Here is a 26,436-nt window from a genome sequence, read left to right as displayed (position 1 = left end):
GGGGTCTCTCTCTCTGTTACACAGGCTGGAGTGCAATGGCATGATCACAGCTCATTGCAACACTGAATTCCCGGATTCCAGTGATCCTCCCACCTCAGGCCCCCGAGTAGCTGGGACCACAGATGCATGCCACCACGCATGGCTAATTTTTGTATTTTTGGTAGAGACAGGTCTCACCATGTTGCCCAGGCTGGTCCTGAACTCTTGAGCTCAAGTGATCCACCTGCCTTAGCCTCCCAAAGTGCTGGGATTATAGGTGGTGAGCCACCTTGCCCGGACATGAAATTTTATTTTATCAAGCTGATAACTCTTAATAGAATCTCCAACTAAAACGAAATCAGCTTAGGGGATCATTTAACAAATTTCATGATTATTTTCCTTTACTATTACAGGCTATTGCAGAGAGAAAGGTCAAAAGTCTTAACTCTTATGTATTCCCTTGATACTAATAAAGTAATGTTACTTTCTTAAGCCTGATATTTCAGTTTGAAGCCAAGTGGGTATAAGGACATAAAGAAAATGCTACAGATTTTGAGTGTCTGAACGTTACTGTATTTACATTAAAAAGAGTTTTCCATGTAACTTTAAAAGGTACATTGTTACACCCTTTGAAAGAGAAGTTAAATGACTAGTTTATTAAAACATTTAACTCAGATGACTGCCCGATTTCAGTTTTACAGACACCACTTAGAGAATGATATAATGGAAGAGCACTGAGAGAGAAGTTAGGACACCTGTGTTCCGGCTTTGGCTCTCTCATTATCACTATGTTCGCCACTTTAGACGGTGGTTCACAATCTTAAGTGTGCATTAGAAACCCCTGGAGGCCTTATTTAAACAGACTGCTGCGTGCTACTCCAGTTTCTGATTCAGCAGGAATGGGACGCAGCCCGAGAATTTGCATGTCTAACAAGCTCGCAGGTGATGCTGTTGCTGCTAAATGATTAGAAACCATATTTCAAGAAACACCGGCTTGGGCAAATAATTTAACCTCTTTATGTTCCAGTTTCCCTGTTTGTACAATGTGATTGGGCTATAAAGTTTCTAGGTTCTCTTATAACTCTATTCTGAATTTTAAATTTTTCCTAGACTGTGAGATAGAACACAGACCTTTAAAAATGGTTTAATACATAAAACTTTATAAAACTAATTTAGGTAAGCAAAGACTATTCAAAAATTAGTACATTTTCTGTTCTATGGTATCTCAGAAATTAATGACCAGATTATTAAAAGGGCAACCAATTTAGCACTATAATTCTATTACCACAATTAGTGATAACTAAACTGCCTTATAACTTCACCCAATTAAATTCAGCAGAGCTCCTCTAATTCCAAACTTTGTAGCTAATTTTTCATTATAAAATCTAATTTTTATACTTTATAAACAACTACCACTTATAGGAAAAAACACTCAATAAAAGAAAGCTCTGGAGAAATGTTTTTATTTTTGGAATCAGTTCCTATGTTATGGCTGTTTCCAAAGCTTCTTAGGTTTATGCTTTCTAATATGAAATTTCTAATGACAGACTATTGAAACTAATAAAGTGGTGTTACTTAAAAAAAAAATCAGTCCTCACCTTTTTCTATAAAGCACGGTAAACTGTGCAGCAGCATCAGACGTCCATGTAAATGACTGGCATTCTCTTGAACAGGAAATCTGAGTGGCACTCTCAGTTCCAAGCACTGACTTCCTACTTTAAATTTATATACAAATTCTCTCTCTCTATTGCAGAATCTTTCTTTGTTTTTCTTCATATTCTTTGACAGGATTTCTATAGAACTAACAAAAAAGCAGTAGGTTATAAGTCCATAAAGAAATTATGTTTCATTATTGCTGTCCCACTTCTAAGAAAACATTCCACCATTCAAGAGATTTTGTCTGACTATGAGCCAATTACTCTAGCTTTTCCCAAGTGTTTATCCCTGTACTTCCATCTTCATGATGAAAACAAAGTGCTTCTTAAAAAAAAAAAAAAGACACTTTGTTTTAAACTTGATTTAAGAAAAAAAATTATGGCCATAAAGTACTTTATAGTCCAAGGCAGGGTTCTCAATAATAGTGAAGGACCATGGAGAGAAGAGCAGAGAGAATTCTTAGAGAGAGTTCATGGGTGGGGAAATACAAAGCTTATGAAACCGTTGGTAAAAAGAAAGTCAAAGAAGCAGATCAGGGACCAAGCAGTGATCCTGGAGAACTCAGAGGTTGTGGTCATGAGATCCGACTTGGGGAAGGGGAGTAAGAAAGTGCTAGAAAGATTTCCATGTGGGAAGAAGATACACAGAAAAAAGAGAGTACAGGACCTCCACTTCCGGCCCACACCCCAAAGGCAAACTGGACACTACCAAGGAAGAAGAAAATCTAGTTAAAGGGACTAAGAATCAACATCAATTAAAGATTTATTTATTCATCAGCCTTGTAACTGGACTTCCTATGGCTAGACTTTCTCCCAACAAATCAGTTCTCACATTATTTTCTACACTGAAGTGACAGTAATCTTTCTGTTTAAAAAAAGGAATAAACTTATCTGATCATGTTGTTCATCCGCTTAAAAACTTTCTATGACATTCCATTGCTCTCAGGATAAAATGTAAACTCCTTATCCCAGTTTACAACACCCCTGCTTATATTTCCACTCTTCTCTCAGAAACTGCACCTCTCCTTCCTAACACGCAAATTCACAAATTTTATTTTCCAGCCATTCTGAACTTCTGTCAACACCGGACTTCTCTTTCTATGCCGAATCTTTCTGAATGCCTTTTCCTTTGCCTAGAGCACTCTTACTGATCTTAATTTCCTTGGATAACAATTGCTAATTCTTCAGGTCTCAGTTTAGCCTCTAGGAAGACTTATCCAACTCCCTAAAACTGGATTGGGTCCCGACAGGCTCTCATATTAGCCTGGACTTATTTGAATCATGGCACTTATCACGCTCTATTTCTTACTCTTGCTAGAAAACAGTCTTCTTGAAGTGGAAGGAATACTGTCTTGTATTCCATGTATCAGGCAGGATGTTGGGAATGGTAAGAACTAATAAATCATTGTTGGATTGTATGGCATTTTTATTTTATGGTGCTCACTGGAAAAATAAAGAAAAAGCAATTATCCATACGGCTCTTTAAAAAGATATCACCTGAAATATAAAAAAACTCAAAGGACTTTTGTACGTGTCGTGGGGTGGGGCTAAGCTGAATTATCCAGACTATATTTTCAAATCTGTGTGTAGGCTATACACAAAAATCTTCGTCTATTTCACCATAATGCAAAGATATAGGGTATTTGTTTTACTCAGAAAGAATTAATATTAAAAGCAATAAAAAATTTTATAACGTTAGAAAACTACCAAAACGACATAAAAGTCTATTCTATGATGTAGAAATTTCACTCTTAAGTATATATCCAAATACACACACACGCATATGTTCGCTAAAGTACACACAGAAGAATGCTCATGTAAGTTTTATTTATAATACCCCAAACTGGAAACAACCAAAATGCGTATTAGTAGGAGAATAGTAAACTTGTTTATTTTATGAGATAAATACTACACAGCAATAAAAAAGAACCAACCACTAACAAATGCAAAAATATGAATGAATCAGGACTGTTGAAAAACAGAGAAGGCAAACACAAAAGCTCTGGTTCAACATTTACACCTGTGTTTCAAGAAACTGATAACTTTAGTTCTTTCTCCCCTCACTCTTTTCTTAGACTAATGGTCTATCCTGAAGCCCTGGCTCAGTTTTAGCAACCGTGAAATCCAGGAAGGTTTCCCATAAGAAAATGGGATGGGAGGAGGGCTGGACCGAATACATACAGCCAACAGAGCGGAGGCTCGGAGGCTCACATTAGTCAGGGAAAAGGAAGGCAGACGGCCGAGCTGACAAACTTCAGCCGGGTGAGGGGACTAATCCCTCTGCAACGGGTGTCAGTCTGAAAGGGCGTCCTCACTCGGTTCTGGGCTCACCTCACCTAGTTCCGAAGGCCCTCAGCAGTCCGCTCACTCGAGCTGTCAGCGCTTCCTGCACTGGGAAACCAGCTGGCTTGCCCACTTACTTTTTCCAGCCCGCGGATCCGCGACCACAGATTCGCCACATCCTTTTCTATTTCCTGGCATCTCATAGAAAATTTCTCAGTCCAAGTGCCCCATATCCCAACCTGTTTCAACTTAACCATTTGAAAAGTGCAATAAGGTGTATTTCTACTGTTATTCTATATTTCAGAAACAGCGCAAACCCGCCGTTGTGACGAAAATGCAGAGACAAAGCACAAACTCGGCTCTGGTGGACCGGATACGGAAACGCGGTGCCTTGGGAAGGCGGGGAGCAAATTCGCTTTCCCCACGGCGCGTGCGCCGCCGCAAGCATGGCTGGTGATGATTGGACGACTGGTAACAGGGGGCGGAGGGCTCCGAAGTCTGGTTTTGGGCGGGAATTGAAACCGCCGCTGAAGCCAACAAGAATTTGAGAACTGTAAATAGCAAGCCTTGAAAGGGACCATGGTGCGGCCTGTGAGGTGGGTAGTTCCTGACATTCGTCGGGGGTGGGAAGAAAACTAAGGGGTAAGACAGAAGACTAAGGGGAAAGGATCGAGTAAGACCGGAGGGCAGCGATGATGGGGTTAGGATGGACGGTTATCAAGAACCCAGTCTCCAGTGAGCCACCCGTTGCTCAGCAGTATCCTAGCATCGTAGCTTTTTCCTTCTCTTTGCCTCCCTTCACAGCCGTTGTCGTTTTCTACCAAGACCTTGTTGTTAGCATTTGAACAGCGCTTTACGTGTCACCGAGCGCCCACTTATGTGTTATTTGTTCATCACTGTAGTTATTTGATATAGTAAGAGTAAGCATTCCTGTTTTATTGATTTAACATTTCTACATATAGAGGGTAAGTTACCTGAGTCATACAGCCCAGTAAGTGGCAGGGCAATACTCAAACCTAAGTCATCTCACTCCAGATCCTCTTTCCATTATGGTATTAGAAATGATTCTTCTAAATCTTCTATACCTCAGAAGAGGTATTAGAAACCCCTTTCCATTGTGGTATTAGAAACGATTCTTCTGTTTACACAGTTGAGTGCCATGGAAGCCTACGGTTAGCCATTCATTTAGTAAAGTTATTGAATATATTCACTTCTTTAATGTACGAGGTGCTGGAGGTTACACTCTAGTGGGAGGTGGGGTTAGGGGGCCGAAAATAAACCTCGAAATATGATAGAGGGCGAAGGAGGAAAGCACTACTTTAAATATAGTAGTTAATATGAGACTCTGAGGCGATAATACACGCACTGAGTCATGAATCAGGGTAGAGGGAATAGGAGCCAAGGCCCCATACTTGACCATATTTTAGGGACAGTCTAAATCTGTAGGATTAACAAACCGTGGGGAGAATCGTAGGGGATTAAGCCAGAGAAATAGGCAGGTGCCAGAACAGATAGGGTCTTGTAAGTCTCAGAAAGGAGTTTAGGTTTTATTGTAAGTCAATGGGAAGTCAGTGGAGGGTTTTAAATAGGGGAGAGAAATCTAAGTTTGCTTTTATAAAGGTCACTGGCTGCTGGTGGAGAATAAATGATGGATGGGGTGACCAGAATGGGAGCAGGAAAATCAGGCTATTATATCATTGGAGAGTGGTTTGGGATAGGGTATTATCAGTGGGCATTGAATGGAACAGATGAATTTAGGATGTATTTCGGAGGCACTGCAGACAGAACTTGCTGATGAAGTAGATGTACAGGTAAGGGAAAGAAAGAGTCAGAGATGACTCCACAATAGTTTTGGTCTGAGCTACAGAATGGATGATCTTTGCATTAAGATAGGGAAGACTAGGAAAAGGAAGGTCAGGAGGTGTGAGGGATCAAGATTTCTGTTTCGAACATGCTGAATTTGAAATGGGTTTTAAGCATCCAGGCAGTGAAGTCATAATCCCTTTGTATGGAACAGCAGTTGTTAAAAGTATTGTCTACAGACCTCTGGGGGTCCCTGGAAACTTCTCTAGAGGTCTATGAGGTCAAAACTCTTTTCATAACAATACTAAGACATGATTTGCCTTTTTCGCTGCTTTGTCATTTGCACTGCAGTGATGATAAAACTGCTGGCACCTCAGAACAATTAAGGCAGTGGCACTAAATTGTACTACTAGTCTTTGCATTGTTTACTGCCATACTCTCAAAAGTAAAAAAAAAAAAAAAAAATTCATTTCAGTTAAGAATATGCTTGATGAAGTAGTGGAAATTATTATATTAATCATAGCTTAACCCTTAAGTATACTTTTTAAAAATAGGCTATTGATTTTATTTTACTATTATTCAAGTTCAGAATTTCTAAAGGGGTTTTCACATTTTATTCAACTCTAAATTCTTTAACTCTGAAGAGTAAGAGAGTAGTACGAGTGCTCTTTTTAATGTTTCGCGTGAGGAAATGGGAAGTACACATAAAGCACTTCTACATACTGATGTGTAACAGTTCTCTCAAGGAAAAGCACTTGTGAGATTGTCTGAGTTGTGAGCTGAGCTTACCTGTTTTTCATAGAACATTATTTTTACTTGAAAGAACAACCAGCTGACAAATTAGGTTATTCACATTTGGCCATTTAGCAAAATATAGAAATAAAAACTAGAAAAACATTTTATTTAGTGCCTAGAGGAGGGAGGAAAAAAATTATTTTTTTCACTTTGAATATCATTTTCTTCTAATGCCCTCTAAAGTAGTACAGATTGAGCATCCCAGATCTGAAATGCTCCACAATTTGAAGCTGTTGCAGTACCTACATGACACTCAAAGGAAATGTTCATTGGAGCACTTCGGATTTTAGATGTTCAGATTTGGGATGCTCAGCTGGTAAGTATACAAGGCAGATATTCCAAAATCTGAAAAAATCCAAAGTTCAAAACATTTCTGGTTCCAAGCATTCCAGGTAAGGGATACTCAGCCTGTATAAAGATTCATCTCAGGTGGCAGGAACAGGGTCACTCACCATTTTTAAGTGTCCATTGCATAAAAACATTATTTGGTATTGTGGAGAGATTGAAAAAAAAAAGTAGCTTTTAGTGTCAAGAAATTTATAATCTAGTAAGGAATATAGAATGCACACACAAAACAGAAGAACACATACAATGGGAACTTACAAATGCCCAACAGCAATTAAACAGTATAGAAATTATAAATGTTAATTATATAGATTATTCTTTGTAAGTTATCTGAATTTTTTTCTTTTATCATATAATTGAAAAGCCAGCAATACCCGGGTATATCAGGTATAGTTGTAACTATTTTAGCTAATGATAAATCCCTGCGGTAAAATGCAAATCATGTTTTAGACTTAAATGTTCTTACGTGAACCCAAACACATTTTCATTTATTCAGACACATTTCATTTACTTAACACATTTTTATTTCATTTATTTATTATTAATAAATGAATAATATTAAAACAAATATTAAATAAATAATATTAATAGCCTTAAGTAATAGAGGTGAGAAATTGACATTTGTGTTAATGAAAAAATTCTGTTTTGGTCATAGACATAAGAAACCAGTCAATTACTCACAGTTTGACCACTCTGACAGTGATGGTAAGTAACTTCTTATTTTTGCTCTAAAGATTTGGAAACTCATTTCCTCAGAATTTATGTGACATATATAGCTCAAACACTGACTAAATTGCCCAACTGCATATGAGGTAGGTCTGGAAAGATAGTTTTCTAATCATTTGGGATAATTATGCTGATAATTATACTCATAAAAATTATGTTAGTAGGTGATAAATGAACAGGGCCAGGTGAAAAGTCTCTTTAGATCTAAACTACTCTAAGTCCATAGTTATCACATAGAGGTTTGTCTCCTATTCCATCCCCGAAGAAGGAAAACACTATCTTTTTGAGATACAAAGATGTTACAGAATATTTTATAAAATCCCTATTAATTATACTATAAAACAAGACCTTGAAGAAAGGTGAGGCTTATGTTATGCCTTTTAAGCATTAGACATATGTTTACTTGACTCTGCTATGAGTGAAAAGTTTGAGGAACATTGCATTAGATTATGTTATACGTTGAGGTGGATTTAATATTTCTTTCTTAGACCACTAGAATTTTCTTAAGTCCAATATTTAGTAAGTCTTCGGTTTGAAGGAGTCTGTTTTTGCCTTGAGCACAGCTTTAACTGTATCTACCACTTGGGAAAAAGAGTATAGAATATAACATCTAGCTTTTTTTTTTTTTTTGTCATCAGTCTGTCACCAGATACTTATAAATTGCCAGGTGTGTAGTAGTAGGTGGGGGGAGTCATAAGTTATTTTTACATGGGGAAGCATATAAGAGACAAGTATTAGTGCTTGCTGAGTATGTGATTAAGACTACATAGACCCTGAAGGTATGCATATATGTGTTGTATACATGTGGAAAAGCCACAGCAGTAGTTTTACGTTGACAGTCAAGAGTAGAACTACAACAGTTCAGAGGATTGGTGAGACAGAAAAGCCTGTGAGAAACAGTAACGGACTGGAAAAGAACATCCTTTTGCCAGAAAATAAGTTACTTTGGTAGGATCTTAGGAAGCTCATTATGGTAATGGAAAGAGAAAATACTACTGTTGTAAAAATCCTCAAATAGGAGCTACTTTCTCTTCCCCCATAATGCTTCTTATTGTCTCTAGCATGGTTAATGTACTAGGAATAGGTAATGGACTTTTTTTTTTTCTTTTTTTTGAGACAGCCTCACTCTTGCGCCTAGGTTAGAATGCAACTGCGTGATCTTGGCTCACTGCAACCTCCGCCTCCCGGATTCAAGCGATTCTCCCACCTCAGCCTCCTGAGTAGCTGGGATTACAGGTGTCCGCCGCCATGCCTGGCTAGTTTTTGTATTTTTTAGTAGAGTCAGGGTTTCACCATGTTGGCCAGGCTGGTCTTGAACTCGTGACTTCAGGTGATCTGCCCGCCTTGGCCTCCCAAAGTGCTGGGATTACAAGCGTGAGCCACTGTGCCTGGCCCAAGTAATGGGCTTTGAAAAAAGATATTTGGCTACATTGTGAAGTTCTCATAAAAATAATTTATTTCCACTTTTCAACGTGATTAAATTCTACCAATTTTTCTAATGGTTTTACAGGTTTTTAATCATTTTTTCTTTGACATTTATATGCTGTCTTAATTGCTTTTGCAGTTTTTAGTGAATTGGTTTTTGATAGACTGAGATTTTTAAATATAAAGGGCACAAAAACGAAAGTCGAAATAGATGAATGAGAATAAAGATAAACAAAATACTAACAATGATTTTTAAATTGTGGAAATTAAACAATTTGCCTAGCCTATAAAAACTTGAACACACATTGTAATGATTTTCATTTATGAAGAAAATAATATTTTTCTTTTGGTTTTAATTCACACATGAATAGATGATTTTGTTTCTGCAACTGTACCTTTAAACAAGAAATCCAGAACAGCACTAAAGGAGTTAAAACAAGATAAACCAAAAGCTAACTTGAACAATCTCCAGAAAGAAGAAATCCCAGTACAAGAGAAAGCCCCTAAAAAAAGGTGAGAGGTAAGACATGCAGTAAATATATGACATTAGATGTGTTAATTTTAAAGAGACACAGGTTCGAACCCTTGGTTTAAATTAGAACTTGAGCAGAGTCATAGGTCTTATTTCACTAGGTGCATGTCAGAAAACAGGATGTACTATTTTTTTCTGGCTTTCTGACTTAAAGAAATTCACAAACATATAAGGAAATATCATTAAATTTTAAGACAATAATGATTGTGGAATTCAGAAGTTATGACTGGTTTTGACAGGACCCAGCACTTGTCTCTGAATTCCTCAAATCATACGAGACTACTTTGTTAAAAATGACATTAGATGACTTAAGATGATTAAGACATAAGATGACTTAATGTGAGGGCAGTTTTTAAAATATAAAACCATGTATTTTTTTTGCAGAAAAAGATGTCTTCTCCCCATGTTGTTAAGATTTATTCATCAGTGAGAAGTTCCCATAGTTTCTAGACTAACCATGGAATTCCATTAGATAGTACCAAGAGGGAGAAAGGAGTGAAGGAAGTCATTAGAGACCCAAAACTTGTGGTATGGAGAAGAGATGGGCGGAAGGGGAATATTAACAAATGGACCATGGCATATATAATGTTTTACTGCTACAAGTTTCCCTATGAAAAGTGAGTTAGCATGGAGAAACTTACCTCATGTCATGCTCTTTTTTGCTTTTTTTTTTTTTTTTTGGTTTTTGTTTGTGAGTTTCTTGTATTACATTTTAAATATATTGAAAAAGGAACCCACACGTGGGAGAAAATATTTGTAAATCAGATAACTGATAAGGGACTGCATCCAGAGTATACACAGAACTCGTAAAACTCAACAGTAAGAAGACTAACAACACAATTTAAAATGTGCAAAAGATTTGAATAGACTTTCTCCAGAGAAGTACACAACCAATAAACACATGAGAAGATGCTCAACATCATTAGCTGTGAGGGCAATGCAAATCAAAATCAGAATGAGATAATACTTCACACCCACCGGATGACTTAATAAAAAAAGACAAGGATGTGGAGAAATTTGAACCCTCATATATTGCTGGTGGGAAAGTAAAATGGTGCAGCTAAATTGGAAAATGGTTTAGCAGTTCCTCAAAATGTTAAACAGAGTTATTACATGACCCAGCCTATGTATGTATCCAAGAGAAATGAAAACATATGCCCACACAAAAACCCATACATGAATGTTCATAGCAACATTAATTCATAATAGCTAAAAAAAAATGGAGGCGATCCAAATGTCTATCTGCTAATTAATGGATAAGTAAAATGTGGTGTCCACAAAATGGAATATTTTTCAGCTATAGAAAGAAATGACTGCTGATAACTGATATATACTGCAATATGGATGAACCTTGAAAACATCATTCTGAGTGAAAGAAGCCAGATATACAGGTCACATATTATATGATTTCATTTGCATGAAATGTCCAGAATAGGCAAATCCATAGAAACAGAAAGTAGATTAATGGTTGCTAGGAGCTGGGAGAGGGGTAAACAGGACGTGAATGGTAATGGGTATGGGGTTTCTTTTTGGGGTAATAAAGATGTTCTGAAATTAGGTAGGGATGGTAGTTTTACAACTCTGGAATGTACTAAAAACTACTGAATTGTTTACTTTAAAATGTAAACTTTATGATATGTGAATTATATCTTAAAACTTATTCTAAAAAAATGAATTATTTAAGGTACATCTCAGTGCTTCTTCCTTTATGTAACTTTTCCTTATCTTTCTTTGATGTTTTTTTTCCTCTTATACTCATAGCACTTTTGACCAACTTGAATAGGACTTTATAGTCTGCCTTTTATAGGATAATTATTAGCATGTCTTATTTCCCCACCCTCCTCCTTTAATTGCAGACTCCCTGAAGGTACTTTTAGTATTCCAGCTAGTGCAGTGCCTTGTACAAAGTAAGTGCTTGGTAAAATATTGGTTAAAGTCTGGATTGGGAGGAAGAGATGTAAAAAAATGATAATAATTTTAATGTAAGAGCTATAATATCTGCTAAAGGGGAGTGGGTGAGGTCAAGGAAGAGTTTTAAGTGTAAGTGATGTTTGAACCAATTCTGTTTTGGGTTGAGTAGGGTGTTTCCCACCTGGACATGGCTGGTAGTAAGGTGACACATTACAATGAAAGGGAACAGTCATTGCAAAGAGGTATATGCTCCTATTTCAAACCTCTTATTCTGTATATAACATGATACTGTGACATTTTAGGAGTCTTATCATCAAAGGTCTATTAATGATGATGATTGTTTAAAAACATTTTTGTGAAGTTAGCAACTCTTGAATAGTAATTTAGGGAAATCTCAAACTTTGCTCTTTAGTTGAGATTGATATTTTGAAGAACTCATTATTACTTGTGTGTCTATTTTAGGATGGCTTTAGATGACAAGCTCTACCAGAGAGACTTAGAAGTTGCACTAGCTTTATCAGTGAAGGAACTTCCAGCAGTCACCAATAATGTGCAGAAGTCTCAAGATAAAAGTAACTTTGTTTTCTGTATATTTAGCTTTAAAACCTTCCTAATGCTTTTGTAATTATTTCTTTGGGTGGGCCTTCACAGAGGAAAGAGTAAACTGTGAATACTTTGCACTATAAATAGACCCATTTGCAGAGAATACAATTGGATTTAGTTCTTAATTCAGCACCTAAATCCCATACAAACAGACATACATCTGTGCTTAATACCCAGAGTAAGCTTGAGGGCATGAACTGTGAGCCTCAGTGTTCAGATTTTATGTTGTTGTACAGTGAACATTTAATTTCTTCATCAAATGAATTGATCTGTAGAGTCCTAACAGTGCATCTCCTTTTTTTCCGGATCAGTTGAACATGCCCTAATTATGGTAATTTTTATTACTTACAAAGGTCAAAGGTATTAATTTGGTTAGCAAGCTCAGTAGACTTAAGAGAATGGCTTCTGGATTTCTCGTTGATTTTCTCCTTTGATTTTTCTGGCAATAGATGACATTAATATTAATATGCAGCAGATGATATATTGATATTCTAGAGAGGCAGACATCATTATTCCTGAAAAAGATACTCTACTGTTAAAATGCTTTTTGGCTTAAAGTTTTTATGTTGGGGGATATTTTAGCTTATTATCTTATTTAGGGGTATACATGGAGCTTTTTTTCTTTGTTTCCTAAATCAGTACTGCCTCCTTATGTATTTATTTATTTGAGACAGGGTCTCACTCTGTCATCCAGGCAGGAATACAGTGGCGTGATCATGGCTCAATACAACCTTGACCTCCTGGGCTCAAGCAATCCTCCTGCCTCAGCCTCCTGAGTAGCCGGGACTACAGGCATGTGCCGCCGTGCCTGGCTAATTTTTTATTTTGTAGAGAGGGGTCTCACTATGTTGCCCATGCTGGCCTCAAACTCCCGGCCTCAAGCAATCCTCCCGCCTCAGCCTCCCAAAGTTCTGGGATTACAGGTGAGAGCCACCTTAGCTGGCTGCCTCCTCTTTAAAAAGAAATGAAAGTTTGATTAGGAAGACTTTTAGTAACCAAGAATCAAAGAAACATCAAAAGAGAATTGTCATGAATTACATTTAAAATGGAGGCACTGAAATTTCTCACTCTCTTTTAAGACGTTGTAGAATGTATAAGGGGAGTTCCTTAGAAGTATTAATATTATACCACTTATTATTAAATAATGCACCTTGTAGCACTGGAATTTAATAATACCAATTGTTATGTCTTAAAGTCCTCTTAGAATGCTTTGGATCATTTTAAGGTTATTATAACGATTGGAGAGTTCTTACGTTAGTAAAAGCGTGGATTTGCCTACATAGAATTGATAGTTAACATTTATTGACCATTTCCTGTGCATTGGGCACAATAATCAGCAATTCCCATGTGAGATCCACATTTAGTCTTCTGTAATACCACTGGGTAAGACACTAGTTTTATCTCCACATTATAGATAAGGGAATTAAGTCTTAGGATAAGCAACTTGCCTGTGGTCATATAGCCAGTTTACATGGTAGAGCCTGAATTTAAACATAAGTATATTAGATTTCAGAGCCCAGACTTCTAACCATATGTTAACCTCTCTGAATAAAATTATTGTGCTAGTTTGAGTTTGGGATCATTTATCTATATCTAAATGCTATTACATTTTAGTACTAATTTTCCTATTTCTAGACATTATTTGATTAAGAAATATCTGAATTTTCTTTCTTATTCCTTATATTTAGGCATTGAAAAACATGGCAATAGTAAAATAGAAACAATGAATAAGTCTCCTCATATCTCTAATTGCAGTGTAGCTAGTGATTATTTAGGTAAGTTTTTTATATTTTTTTCATCAATGCTGTTTTTCTGACTTTTGTTTAAATTGCTGAAATTGTGGCTAGAAGCAAGTTCTTTCAATTTGTCAAGACTCTCTTGATGTCATGGCCTTTATTTCTTTGTGTTTTAGTCTCATTCTGTCTTACTGCAGACACACATTCTTCCCTGAAGGCTCACAACTACCCATGGCTTCTAGTTAGAGCAACTGACCGTTGAAGAAAGGGGCTGCATATTCCCAATTCTAGTTTGAACATTTTGGGGGAAAGATGGTCTCTGTTTGGGTCTTGGATTTATCCCTAAAACTAGAGGTGTTCCCAGGGCACCGATGCACCATGGTTGACCCAGATTGGGATAGTAAATAGTCTATTACCGGAAGCAGGGGAGGGATGAACCTGGGCAAATAAAAACAATAGTTGTAATAGAGTCTGCTCTGCAGTTCTTGAAATATCAGCTGTCACAGAAAGTTTTCCATTGATTTTTATGCCTCTCCTGAAGATTTGGATAAGATTACTGTGGAAGACGATGTTGGTGGTGTTCAAGGGAAAAGAAAAGCAGCATCTAAAGCTGCAGTACAGCAGAGGAAGATTCTTCTGGAAGGCAGTGATGGTGACAGTGCTAATGACACTGAACCAGACTTTGCACCTGGTAGGTTTTATCCTACTTCGAAATTAATTCTACGGGAATTCAGTCAAAAAAGTTCTTGGAAGCCATTAATTGTGCAAAGCACTGTGTTAAACCTTTGGGGTGTGCAAACTTCAGGGACACAGAACAGTTCAATTCAGTGATAGCATTTGGGGAAAAAGCGTCTTCTAAGAGCTAACCTCTGAGCTATGCCTTGAAAAATGAGTAGTGTTTCCATAAACTAAAGGTGTAAAGTAGCATTTCTGACTGATAGAAAGGCATTACCCATGGAATAGACAAATGCTCTATTTGTCTCTAAGTAAGTCTTGCTGGGATGAACATGCAGGAGGCTCGAGAGAGAGGCTGCTACTAATCATGGAGGGTTTCAGACCCACTCGAAGAAGTGTAGGCTTTTTTTCCTGTAGGTAGTAGAAATCCATGAATTATTCTGAGGCAGAAGTGATATGAAATCTATATTTTATTATGATGGTTTTTAGACTCATTTAGAAATTGGGCAAATGGAAAGTGTAGTGTCCTTGACAGAACATTACAACATATTAATTAAAAATTTAAATTCATAAATTCATAAATTTAGGCCAAATCAAGATACCATATTTTAGATTTTGATATACTGTCAACAAACAATAACAGATTTGCTCATCGTCACCTATTTGACTAGTATTTGAATGCTTTTTACGTGCACTGTATTCTAGATACTAGGGATACAGTAGTGAACAAAACAAACAGCTCTTGTCCTTATGGAACAAAGGAAATACATGAAAAAGACTGTTTTGCATTTATTTTACTTTGGGAGGGCCTGGGAGACAGGAAAATGCAAAGACACTTTTTGAGCGCCAGTGTGATGCTCCAAGGAAATACTCATTTGAGCATTTTGGATTTCTGGAATTGGAATGCCCAATTGGGTATAATGCAGATGTTCCAAAACCCCAAAAAAATGTGAACCCTGAAACACATCTGGTCCCAAGCACTTCAGATAAGGGATACTCAGCCTATACTATATGATCTAGCAATCCACTTCTGAGTATGTATCCAAAACAATTGAAAGCAAGATCTCAGAGAGATATTTGCACACCCATGTTCATAGCGGCATTATTCATAATAGCCAAGAAGTGGAAGCAGCCCCAAAGTGACATTTCAGTTTTCCCCCTGCATTCGCTTGTCCTGGATGAGAACAGAAAGGACCATGTGTGACCTTCATTAGGGAAAGAAAAGAGAAAATTGCAGAGAAGATAAGTCTTTTCTCTAACAGTTCCCCAAATCCGTAACTGAAGTGTTTGGGCCTTCCAGATTTTCCTCTATGGGATGCTAATGACTTGGAATTTGGGAACTCCAACTCCCCATCCACCACATAGGGGTGAACCACTGTGCCCAGCCCATAAACGACATTGTTGATTTAGGTAAAGGTCATCTCTAATTTTATTTAAATTGCTTTCTCAGTTGGCTGATGAAGATTAGTTGGACCCCATTTCTGAACAAACTTGTTAAACAGAAATGTAGCCAGCTCCTACTTTTATCCTCTTGAGCCAAGAAGAGAATCCTGAAGACTTCTAAGTTACTGAACACATGCAATATCAGAACTATTGGATACACAGAAAGTTTTGTTCTGATCATATATTCTGAAAGTTTGGAGAAACTTCCTCTACTACTTGCCTTCTTTGAACCGAGAGCCTCTTAGGATTACTTGAATTTGCAGGCTACATTTCTAACAGCTTTCATGTGATCTGCTGGCCTTTTTTGGGCTAACTCTATATAACACAGGAACCATTATGTGAATATGTGAGTTGATTATTTTTTATTTTTTATTTTTTTTGAGATGGAGTCTCACTCTCGCCCATGCTGGAGTGCAGTAGTGTGATCTCGGCTCACTGCAAGCACCACCCCCTGGGTTCACGCCATTCTCCTGCCTCAGCCTCCCGAGTAGCTGGGAATGCAGGCGCCTGCCACCACGCCCAGCTAATTTTTTGTGTATTTAGTAGAGACAGGGTTTCACTGTGTTAGCCAGGATGGTCTCGATCTCCTGACCTCGTGATCCACCCACCTCAGCCTCCCAAAGTGCTGGGATTACAGGCATGAGCCACCGCGCCCAGTCGAGTTGATTATTTTTAAAATTTTGTGTGGGAACAATGATAGAATAAGGAAATTGCAGTTTGAAGATCATAATGACATTGTTTTTTGTTTTTGTTTTGTTTTGTTTTTTGAGATGGAACCTCGCTCTGTTTTTTGAGATGGAACCTCGCTTGTTTTTTGAGATGGAAGCCACTACACTCTAGAGTGTAGTGGTATGATCTTGGCTGACTGTGGCCTCCGCCTCCCAGGTTCAAGCAATTCTCGTGTCTCAGCCTCCCAAGTAGCTGGGTCTACAGGCATGCACCACCATGCCTGACTAATTTTTGTATTTTTAGTAGAGATGGGGTTTCAGCATGTTGGCCAGGGTGGTCTTGAACTCCTGACCTCATGTGATCCACCTGCTTTGGCCTACCAAAGTGCTGGGATTATAGGGGTGAACCACTGTGCCCAGCCCATAAATGACATTGTTGATTTAGGTAAAGGTCATCAATGGAAGGTTGATAAGGATCTTTACAATGATGAATTCAGGCTGGCATCATCTGAACCACCTAAGAGAGGGACAATCACACATTATATGATTTCTGATGTGATGTAATATGAAGTACAGAGAATATACCTATGAAGTATATTCTTGCCCTCCCCCCTCCCCCCTCCAAAAAAAGTGAGCCTGAATCCACTCAAGCCTTGAGAGCAGAATTCCAGCTCACGTAAAATGCAAGAATATGGCCAGGCACGGTGGCTCACGCCTGTAATCCCAGCACTTTGGGAGGCTGAGGTGGGCAGATCAGTTGAGGTCAGGAGTTCGAGACCAGCCTGACCAACATGGTGAAACCCCTTCTCTACTAAAATATAAAAATTAGCTGGGCATGGTGTTGTGTGCGTGTAATTCCAGCCACTCGGAAGGCTGAGGCAGGAGAATTGCTTGAACCCGGGAGGCAGAGGTTGCAGTGAGCCAGGATTGTGCCACTACACTCCAGCCTGGGCGACAGAGTAAGGCTCCATCTCAAAAAAAAAAAAAAAGAGGAAGCAAGATTAAGTTAAATGACACCATGAGCTAGAAAACAGACAAATCCAGAATTTAGGACATTCTACAGGACAATTAACTGCTTCAGCAAGTCAGACACAAGGGAGGACAGGGAGAAGATACTGCTGTATATTAAAAGAGATTAATATAGACTGAATAGAAGATGATACCAAGAAACTAGTGTTGGTATTGCTAGATGTAATGGCATTGTTGTGTAAGAAAATGTTCATGTTTTTTAGAGATACATTCTGAAGTATGTAGGAATGTAATGACGCGATGCCTTGGTTTTATTTTAATATACTACAAAAAGGGAAGAGAAGAAGAGTGAGATAGATGAAACAAATGGAGCAAAATGTTGATAATTGTTGAATCTGAGTGGTGGTTTATTACTGTCTACTGTGGTATAGGTTTGAAAATTTTATATGATTTTTATTTTACATATAATATTTCATATAGATAGGTAGATATTAGTATGTGGCGATAATAGTGGTTATCGCTGAGTGGCGAGATTACAGAGTAGATTTTCTTTAATAAAGTTTTGTATGGTCTATATTTTCTACAATAAGCATGTACTGTTTATTTTTCATTTGTACATTTTTTGATTTAAGCATTTTCTGCAATAAGCATGTTCATAGTATTAAAAATGTAAAAAAGTTTTATATGAATATAAGACTAACCCTATTTACACTTAGTTTTCAGAGTTTATCTACAAGGCATGGTTTTCTGATCCTAACTCCCTCAAAAAATAGAAAGATCATTGCTTAACTATCAGGTTAGGACATGCTTTTTTCCAGAGCAGATGTAGCACTTTCAAAATTAGATCACTGGCTTATATTTTCCCATGAAGTACAGGAAAGCATTTTTTGAGAAATAAAGGTTTGTCCCAAATGAAATCAGCTCTAGGATTAGCTGCTAAGATTGTTGTGTATGGTTATCTCAGTTCTCATTTGGTCTGTTCCAGAATGTTGAAGTTTATGTGGTTAAGGGAAGGCTCACTGTTACCATAAATGTCACCGTTTTGAAAGACTAGCTATTGTCATACCCTACCATTCTTTTCAAGTTACTGAGGTAAAATGGTAAAATCTGCAGTAAAGATTACTGATGGGAAATTTATAGTGATGGTGGTAATAGCAAACAATTATATTTTGCTTGGTATATGCCAGATGTTACTCTAAATGCATTATATATATTAACTCATTTAATCCACGCAACAACCCTTTGATGGAGGTTTATGGTTATCCCCATTTTCTAGGTGAGGAAACTGAGGCTCAGTGAAGTTAGTGACCTCTCTGAGGATTCAAACCCAGGCACCCGCAATGTCAACCACTGCAGTGTTCTGCTACTGGAAACAGTGCAGCACAAAGGTGCATAAGAATCTGACAGCTGTGGATACAGTTAAGGCAACAGAATCCTCACTTTTTAGAGCAAAGATGAACTATGTAATCTTGTTTTAGGTGAAGATTCTGAGGATGATTCTGATTTTTGTGAGAGTGAGGATAATGACGAAGACTTCTCTATGAGAAAAAGTAAAGTTAAAGAAATTAAAAAGAAAGAAGTGAAGGTAAAATCCCCAGTAGAAAAGAAAGAGAAGAAATCTAAATCCAAATGTAATGCTTTGGGTAAGCTTGGTCCAAAACACTTAATTTTATAAAGGAAATGTATGTGGTTTGTTTGCTGTATTTTTCTTATTTTTGCCTTTGTTCTAACATCTTCCTAATGTCCATTTGTCATTAAAATATGTAAAAGGAAGGTAGGGGTGGGGAAGGGAGAAAAGCAGACAAGAATGCTGACTCCACTATCTATGCTAGCACTTACTATATATGACCTCACTTTGGTACTCATGGCTGCCCTCTGTGGTTAGCTCTTGTCACTTGCATTCTACAGTGAAAAACTGAGTGTCAGAGAGGTTAAATAATTTGTTGGAAATCTTACATCTAATAGGTGAAGGGCTAGAATTTGAACCCATGTTTGTCCATTCAGAGTCTAAGCTGTATCTTGGACCATATTTTCTCCAGGCAAAACAAGGAAGTTTTCATGACTCTAATTTTTTGCTTTTGTGCTTTATTTAGTCTGATTTGAGAGTTCTTTTGCCACATGTTTAGGGCTTTTTTTTTTTTTCATTTCCCCAAAAGAAATTCCATTAGAAACTACTTTGATGTTAAAATGTTTAAAATTTATGATGACTCGAACATGGAATACCTGTTTCTTGTGTAAAAGAAGTTAGGTTATTTTTGAGTTCATAGTATATGATAAGTTATTGCAAAAATATAACTGTCATTAACTGAATTTGTTTTGTTTCTTGATAACCATTTTTATGTCTTGGTTTATTTAATATATATGCTATCGATATTAAAAGTTCCATTATTTAGTCTTTCCATTTATTCATAGGAGCTGCTGTCACCTTAAATAGCCTGTTGCTGAGTACTTACTAAGAATTAAATGAGAATTAACTACTGATTGAGTTATATTCTTCTCTCTCCTGTATTTTGAATTAATGAAGTTTTTTAATTAAAGTGTTTTTGTTTAATTGATGACTTCATCTGGGTTCCAGAAATTAGATTTTAAATACAAGGGCTTTGAGAGATAAAATGGTATATTAGTTTCCTATTACTGTTACAACAAATTACCACAAATGTAGTGTCTGTCTTAAAACAACACATACTTGTTGTTTTACAGTTCTGAGTATCAGAAGTCAAAAGTGGTTCTCACTGGGCTAAAATCAAGTGGTCAGCAGAACTGTGCTCCTTTGTGGAGGCTCTAGGAGACAATCCACGTTCTTGCCTTTTCTAGCTCCTTGAGGGTGCATTTCTTGGCTTGTGGCCCCTTCCACCTTCAGAGACCAGTGGCTGGGACTTTCTCACATCATGTCACTCGACTCTGACTTTCCTCCTCCTCACATTTACTTATAAGTACCCCTGTGATTACATTGGGCCCCTCCAGATAATTCAGTGCAATTTCCCCATCTAAGATTCTTAACTTAATTACATCTGCAAAGTCCCTTTGCCATGTAAGGTAACATATTCACATGTTCTGGCAATGACGACATAGACATCTGAGGAGCCAGTATTCTGCCTACTATAAGCTATGATAGGAAAAAGTTATTAACACCATGAATATATTTTGTATTTTCTTCAGAGGTTTGTTTATGCTTCTTCACCAAGACACACTAATAACTAAAAATAAAACTTCAGTTCCCAAGTTGGAGTTTACCATTTAAAATCTTTTCTCTATCCCTTGGAGCAAGTTGCTTCACAACTGAGATTAACATATAATATTAGAAATGAAATTTAACCATTAAGTGATAGGATTAAGAATTAGGAAAAACGGATTATATTTTTAGTCCTACTAGTAATGTATTGGGTAAACTTTGAGAATTGTGTCTAGCACATGTTATAATTTTCCCTTGATAGAAAAAATGTTGAGAGCTGTGCTGTCCAATATGGTAACCTCTAGCCATGTGTGGCTATATTACATTTGAATTAATTAAAATTAAAATTAAAATTAAGTAAAATTTAAAAATCAGTTCCTCAGTTTTGCAAGCCACATTTCAAGTGCACAGTAACCATATATGGCTAGCGGCTACCATATTGGACAGCGCAAAACACAAAATATTTCTATAATCACAGAAAGTTCCACCAGACAGTGCTGATCTAGAGGATGCAGATGTTAACATTAGGAAGAGTATATGGTGAAAATGTTCATATTTATATGCATTGAAATACCCCTAGGTATCTCAAAACAAGCACTATCTGAAAGTGAACTTACATGCCACCTTTCCTCCTTCCCCACCACCAAAAAAATAAATAAATAAGAACCAAAACATACTTCCGGGCTTGTGTTTATTCTCTAGATAAATGGCACCATCAAACAGTGTGCCCATGACAGGAACTTGCAAGTCATGGATTATTTCTTCGTCTCCATTGCTGCCTCCCACCTATTTTTGCCAAAACATATCTAATGTGCTGTTTTCCTTCTATTCTGCACCTTAGTAGGCCCCCATTTCCTCTTACCTGATTACCGTAATAACCTTCTAAGTGGCCTACTTCTCCTACACTACCACCAGAAAGATGTTTTTAAAATACAAATCACTTCTGAGAAAAATGGATGCATGATTGTGACTAGCCAGACTCTTGTACATGGTCTGCAAAGCTCGTCATAAGTGATCTACACCCTGTGTCTATCTCTCACATTTCCTACCCTTGAGATTTATGCTCCAGCCATATATGGAACCACTCAGTACTACTGGTCCTGGAACTTGGTGCATCCTCCATCTTTGCACACTGTACTCCCTCTGCCTGGAAAGCTTCTCTCAACTCACCTTTACTCTTCAATCTCGATTTGGTTCAGACCATCCTCACTCGCCTCCCTCTAACTTCAAAACACATACCCCCAGATTGTAGTTTCCTTTTCCACTTGGCATACCTCTAGAGTCTGCCATATCCCTTACCACACTGCATTGTACACATCTTTCCTTTCCTATTCTTCCCACTAAAGTCTAGTGACGAGACGTTGAAGTCCTTGGGAGCAGGAGCCATGAATGATACTGTTTGTAACCCTAGAGCCTGACACATAATCTCACTGACACATACTCACGAGACATTATTGTGTAATGGTTGGTTACAAGGATGGGATTTGGAGGAAAATCGTTTTTAAGCTTAGACGCTTACTAGCTGTCAGACTCCAGGCAGATTGCTTAACGTGTCTGTTTCCTTCTCTGAGAGTGGAGATAGTCATATCTGTATTGGAGTTGTTGTAAAGAGTTAGAGGTAATGTGTGTGACAGGCCTACCACACTACCTGGCATATTAATGCTCATAAAAGATGGCTATTCTTAGGCTCTCAATAAATGTTTGTTGATTAATAAGTTTATTTTTTATATGATTATGTAACTTTATAATTTTTACACATATATGCTAGACTTTTTCTTCCTGCATGACAAACTTTTTTACGTATATTTTTCAAATAAGTGACTTCGGTGGACTCTGCTCCAGCTGCCATCAAATCAGAATCTCAGTCCTCGCCAAAAAAGGTTTCTCTTTCTTCAGATGCCACTAGGAAACCATTACAAATAAGCAGTCCTTCAGCTGAAAGCAAGAAACCTAAATGGGTCCCACCAGGTATGGCATATTTATCATCAAGGGGAGGAGCTTGGAAAATTATCACTGGTAAATTTTTTTCCTAGTTACAAATGCCATGTGTGAGCATTTCCCCATATTATTACATATTCTTCAAAACCAAAGTTTCTGGTTGCTGTATATATTCATTTATTTAACCATTCCTTATTATTGGGCATCCAGGTTTATCATTTTTTCACTGCTATAAATAAGATTGCAGTAAGCGCAAATGTCCTTATTTTAGAAATCTCTGAGCATATTGCTGATTACTTTCCTAGGATAAAATTTCTAGTAGGAGAATTACAGTGTTAAAGGGTATAAACATTTGAGATTCCTGATGTATGTATTTCTGACAGCAAATCTTTTGCTCGGGACCGGCTGACCTCCACAGTCTGACTGAAACCTTGGGATCTATATGTGGCAATTCTAGCATTTAACAAATGCCCTAGCAAACTCAACCTCTTGCTTTTACAAATTTCACTTCTCTTTGTTTTCTTTTGCTCCACAGCCAAGTCTCATGGATCCTTCAAGAATTCTTTGACCTTCACCCTTCTTGACATTACTAAAACCCTAATCCAGGCCCAAACTGTTGCTGCCTTTCCTAACTAGTCCTGTCTTTACTTTCTCTCATCTACCTACATTAACCCTCCGCTTCAGTGAAATTGAAACACTTTTTGTCTCTCAAACATGTTGCATGTATTCGTCTCTAAGGGCCTCTCTTTATCCTCCTCTGCCTGGTATGTCTTTCTTCATGTGTCCCCTCTCTTCGCCTAAGCCCTTCCAATTCTACTCCTGTTTTTCTTTTGAGTGGCCTCTCTTGATTGGTCCACAGTGCTCACTCCCCTGCTGACTATTCATAGATTTAGGCGTGAGCTGTGAGACTGCTTGATTACTTAACTTACAGAGTCTTCATCATGTGAAATATTGGGAAAAACTGTAATCTTTAAAGTCCATTCTGGTTTACAACTTCTAAGATTTTTAATGAGGACTTAAAAACTTTTTGGAGAAGGAGGGAAGATTAATTACTTGATGTCATATCATTCAAAGAGTAATACTTAGTATATTTCTAAAAATAATTAGTGCTTCCCCAATGAAGGAAATTTAAAAGAAATGATATAACTATAGAAATTTAAAAGTATCATGATCAAAAAGATACAAGGAAACGGTGGAATGATGGATAAAGAGTTAATGTTATATAGCACAAAGTGCTTATAAAGTCAGCATGTGGCAGTCAGGCAAGTGATGAAAATGAGTGAATTGGGCCCATGCAGTAGACTTGCGTGGGTAGGAATTTTGTTGGACTCAGGAGCGTGTACCCTTTTGAAGGAAGCAGCTGCTACTTAGCTCCATCTTACTGTTTCCATGCAAGATTATGGGCTTGGTATTTCTAGATCTGATTGTTGTTTTCAAGAGAAGCCAGAAATCCAGATTTTAATATGAAATCTGCTAATTTTTGTAAGTTGATCTTTTTTTTTGTTGTTAGCACCATGTGAACCAAAACAATGTATCTGAGAGCTAGATTTGGCTCTCAGATTGCCAGTTTGTTACCTATCTTATACAACTGGAGAAGACCACCAAGACCCCCAAAGTAAAATTAGCCAGTGGCATAAATATACCAGTGTCCCCAAGAACTATTAATACAACTAGAAAATATGAAGAGTTTCAGTCTCACTGGTAATTAAGGAAATGTAAATTAAAATAAATACTATTTTATACCTCTCAAACTAGAAAACAATAAAGCAGTATAGTCTGAGTTATAGGGTAGCAGGTATAATTATTTATTTTAAATTTATAATACTGTTGTGTAGGCGAGCAACTACTGTTACCATCAACTGTGAACATTAATGTGGATAATTTTGAAATAGATGGAAATAATTGCTACATTAGGGTAATAGTATAAATGAAACTAGTATAAATAAATAACAATATTTACCATTTTTAAAGGTATTTAATAATTGAAAAATAGACTCTTCATGGACTACTTGTAAAAATTGCAGGACCTTAAAAATGCATTTGCTTTTTCTATTACTTTAGAAATTATAATTGTATGCATTTTTTTACGCCTTTACAACTAGCATTATTTGTTCCCAGCCTTCCTTTTTCAGCTTTCATGGTGAGGTTTTAGTGTCATTACCTTGACTTCTGTATTATTTGTGCTCTTTAGAACATTCTATTCTTTTGATCTAGTTTATTGCTTGATAGACCCTGGAAAGCAGAATAATGCTTAACTACCTTTTTTTTGCTGCTCGTTTTATAAATTAATCTTTGTTAAGAGATTTCTGACATCATCAGCATCACATCATATGTTTCCTTTCAGCAGCAACTGGAGGTAGCAGAAGTGGCAGCAGCCCACTGGCAGCAGTGCCTGTGAAGTCTCCCAGTCAGAGTCTCCGCCTTGGCTTGTCCAGATTAGCACGAATTAAACCTTTGCATCCAAATGCCACTAGCAGCTGAGTGTGGTACCAGAGGAATGTTTGCTTGAGAGAATCACAGCTTTACAAGGGTGTTTATATTTGATTTGTGTTTATATTTGAGGCAGGTATTGTAATACAAAGGAATCCATTACCATGTCCTATAAATGACCTCTAGCCATTTTATGATTATGTTCTCTGTAAAACTCTTCAAGACTTCAATGAGAAGTTTGTTTATAAGAATTACCTTCTCATACTTTTCCTTGTGAAGAGCGTATTCTGTTTTTCTGTCAGTTCGACATGAAGTCCACATCACAGGCTGTTCTTCTCTTGTTACATGATGTGCCTTTCTAGCTTTGTCTAGTTTATAGCACCTTAGGGGCAGAGGGAAACATTCTTATTTCTTTCAGAAGACATTTCTGAAATCTTATAAGCTACTTAAGCTACATTGTCAGTTTTATCGCAAAGATGTTTTGTATTTTAGCCAAATCTTTTTATAGTACAAACTCGGAATTATTTTACACACTAAAATGGTTGCAGTTTTATGGCATGTGTCTCCTATTTAGATGGTTATTCTCTAGAAAATAGAATTTAAAGACATTTTATGAAATCTTCATTGTCAAAACCTTTAATAAAAGTGGAAATATTTTGAAATGCCCTTTTTCTTGATACCACTCATCCACGTGTTCCTGATTGTCCACATTTCATGATAAAATGAGAGCTCTGCAGAGAATGTTAGCCTTTTTGTTGTAAATATAATCTTCAAGTAGTCACTTTTTGTTAAGTTCTTTAGAAAGTGGTTGTCAAGTACTTAGTCATCCCTATTATGATATTAGATAATACAGCTTTTCAGGAAGCTTAGATCTGGATTTACTTTGAAAAACAATTGTAATGAATATTTTATATTTACGCTGAGAATTTCAACTAGCTTCTCATCAATTTTTAATAACATTTTCAAATCATGTTAACTGTTATAAAATGTATAATACTTAACTCAGTTTTTCTTGGTTTATGGAAATATCTATGTTAATGTGAAAATAATTAATTTAGAATTGTGATTAAAGTGAGCATTTGCCTATTGCTGTTGTATACTTCTTTTATCTAATGTATATTTTTATAGTGTCATATACCAGGCCCCTAACCTGCCCCACCTGTCCCCTTTTTAAAAACATATTTTTCAGTTACATAGCATTGAGGTACTCTATTTGGTGTAGATCAACAATAAACATAAGAGCCTACTCTTTATTAGGTACTGATATAATTGATTAATCATCTGGCACCAGCTTAATAACCTGTTTTTGCCGTGTTCTTTATAGTTTATCGGGGAGTTTGAAAATTAC

General features: G+C 37.0%; 2 protein-coding genes across 12 annotated transcripts in view; one reads left to right on the top strand and one right to left on the bottom strand.

Annotated features, from left to right (window-relative positions):
* FERRY3 (FERRY endosomal RAB5 effector complex subunit 3) overlaps positions 1-4,300 on the bottom strand; it is a 56,298-nt gene extending 51,998 nt beyond the window's left edge. Inside the window, exons 1-2 of one of the 4 annotated variants that reach the window (XM_063640812.1) lie at positions 4,055-4,300; positions 1,578-1,780 (exon numbers count right to left, since the gene is read on the bottom strand). In XM_063640812.1, the coding sequence (XP_063496882.1) occupies positions 1,578-1,780; positions 4,055-4,095 (244 nt within the window). In that variant the 5' untranslated portion in view covers positions 4,096-4,300. Of the gene's footprint in view, positions 1-1,577; positions 1,781-3,965 lie in introns of all 4 variants that reach the window. The other 3 variants (XM_055281051.2, XM_055281052.2, XM_055281055.2) reach the window with 3 other exon arrangements.
* Positions 4,289-26,174, top strand: RAD51AP1 (RAD51 associated protein 1). 8 transcript variants are annotated; one of them, XM_055281047.2, is made up of 10 exons: positions 4,332-4,513; positions 7,516-7,565; positions 9,383-9,524; positions 11,400-11,450; positions 11,917-12,026; positions 13,746-13,832; positions 14,335-14,484; positions 19,027-19,191; positions 22,539-22,688; positions 25,003-26,174. In XM_055281047.2, exons 1-10 carry the CDS (start codon positions 4,497-4,499, stop codon positions 25,137-25,139), a joined length of 1,059 nt encoding a protein of 352 aa, XP_055137022.2. In that variant the 5' UTR covers positions 4,332-4,496; the 3' UTR covers positions 25,140-26,174. The 8 variants fall into 8 exon arrangements, with proteins under 8 accessions (XP_055137024.2, XP_063496884.1, XP_055137022.2 ...); XM_055281048.2 differs by having other exon boundaries at positions 4,346-4,513; positions 25,006-26,174; XM_055281049.2 differs by lacking the exon at positions 11,400-11,450 and having other exon boundaries at positions 4,289-4,513.
* Positions 26,175-26,436: the final 262 nt, after the last annotated feature.

This window comes from Symphalangus syndactylus, chromosome 5, assembly GCF_028878055.3.
Source record: "Symphalangus syndactylus isolate Jambi chromosome 5, NHGRI_mSymSyn1-v2.1_pri, whole genome shotgun sequence".
In the NCBI taxonomy this organism is placed as follows: domain Eukaryota; kingdom Metazoa; phylum Chordata; class Mammalia; order Primates; family Hylobatidae; genus Symphalangus; species Symphalangus syndactylus.
Note: the sequence above shows the minus strand (reverse complement) of the source record. Positions and strands in the feature narration are given on the sequence as shown.

Coding starts and splice junctions, on each gene's coding strand:
- RAD51AP1 (XM_055281047.2), top strand. Junction 7,566..9,382: donor TGACCACTCTGACAGTGATG/GTAAGTAACTTC, acceptor ACACATGAATAG/ATGATTTTGTTTCTGCAACT. Junction 19,192..22,538: donor ATCCAAATGTAATGCTTTGG/GTAAGCTTGGTC, acceptor TTTTCAAATAAG/TGACTTCGGTGGACTCTGCT.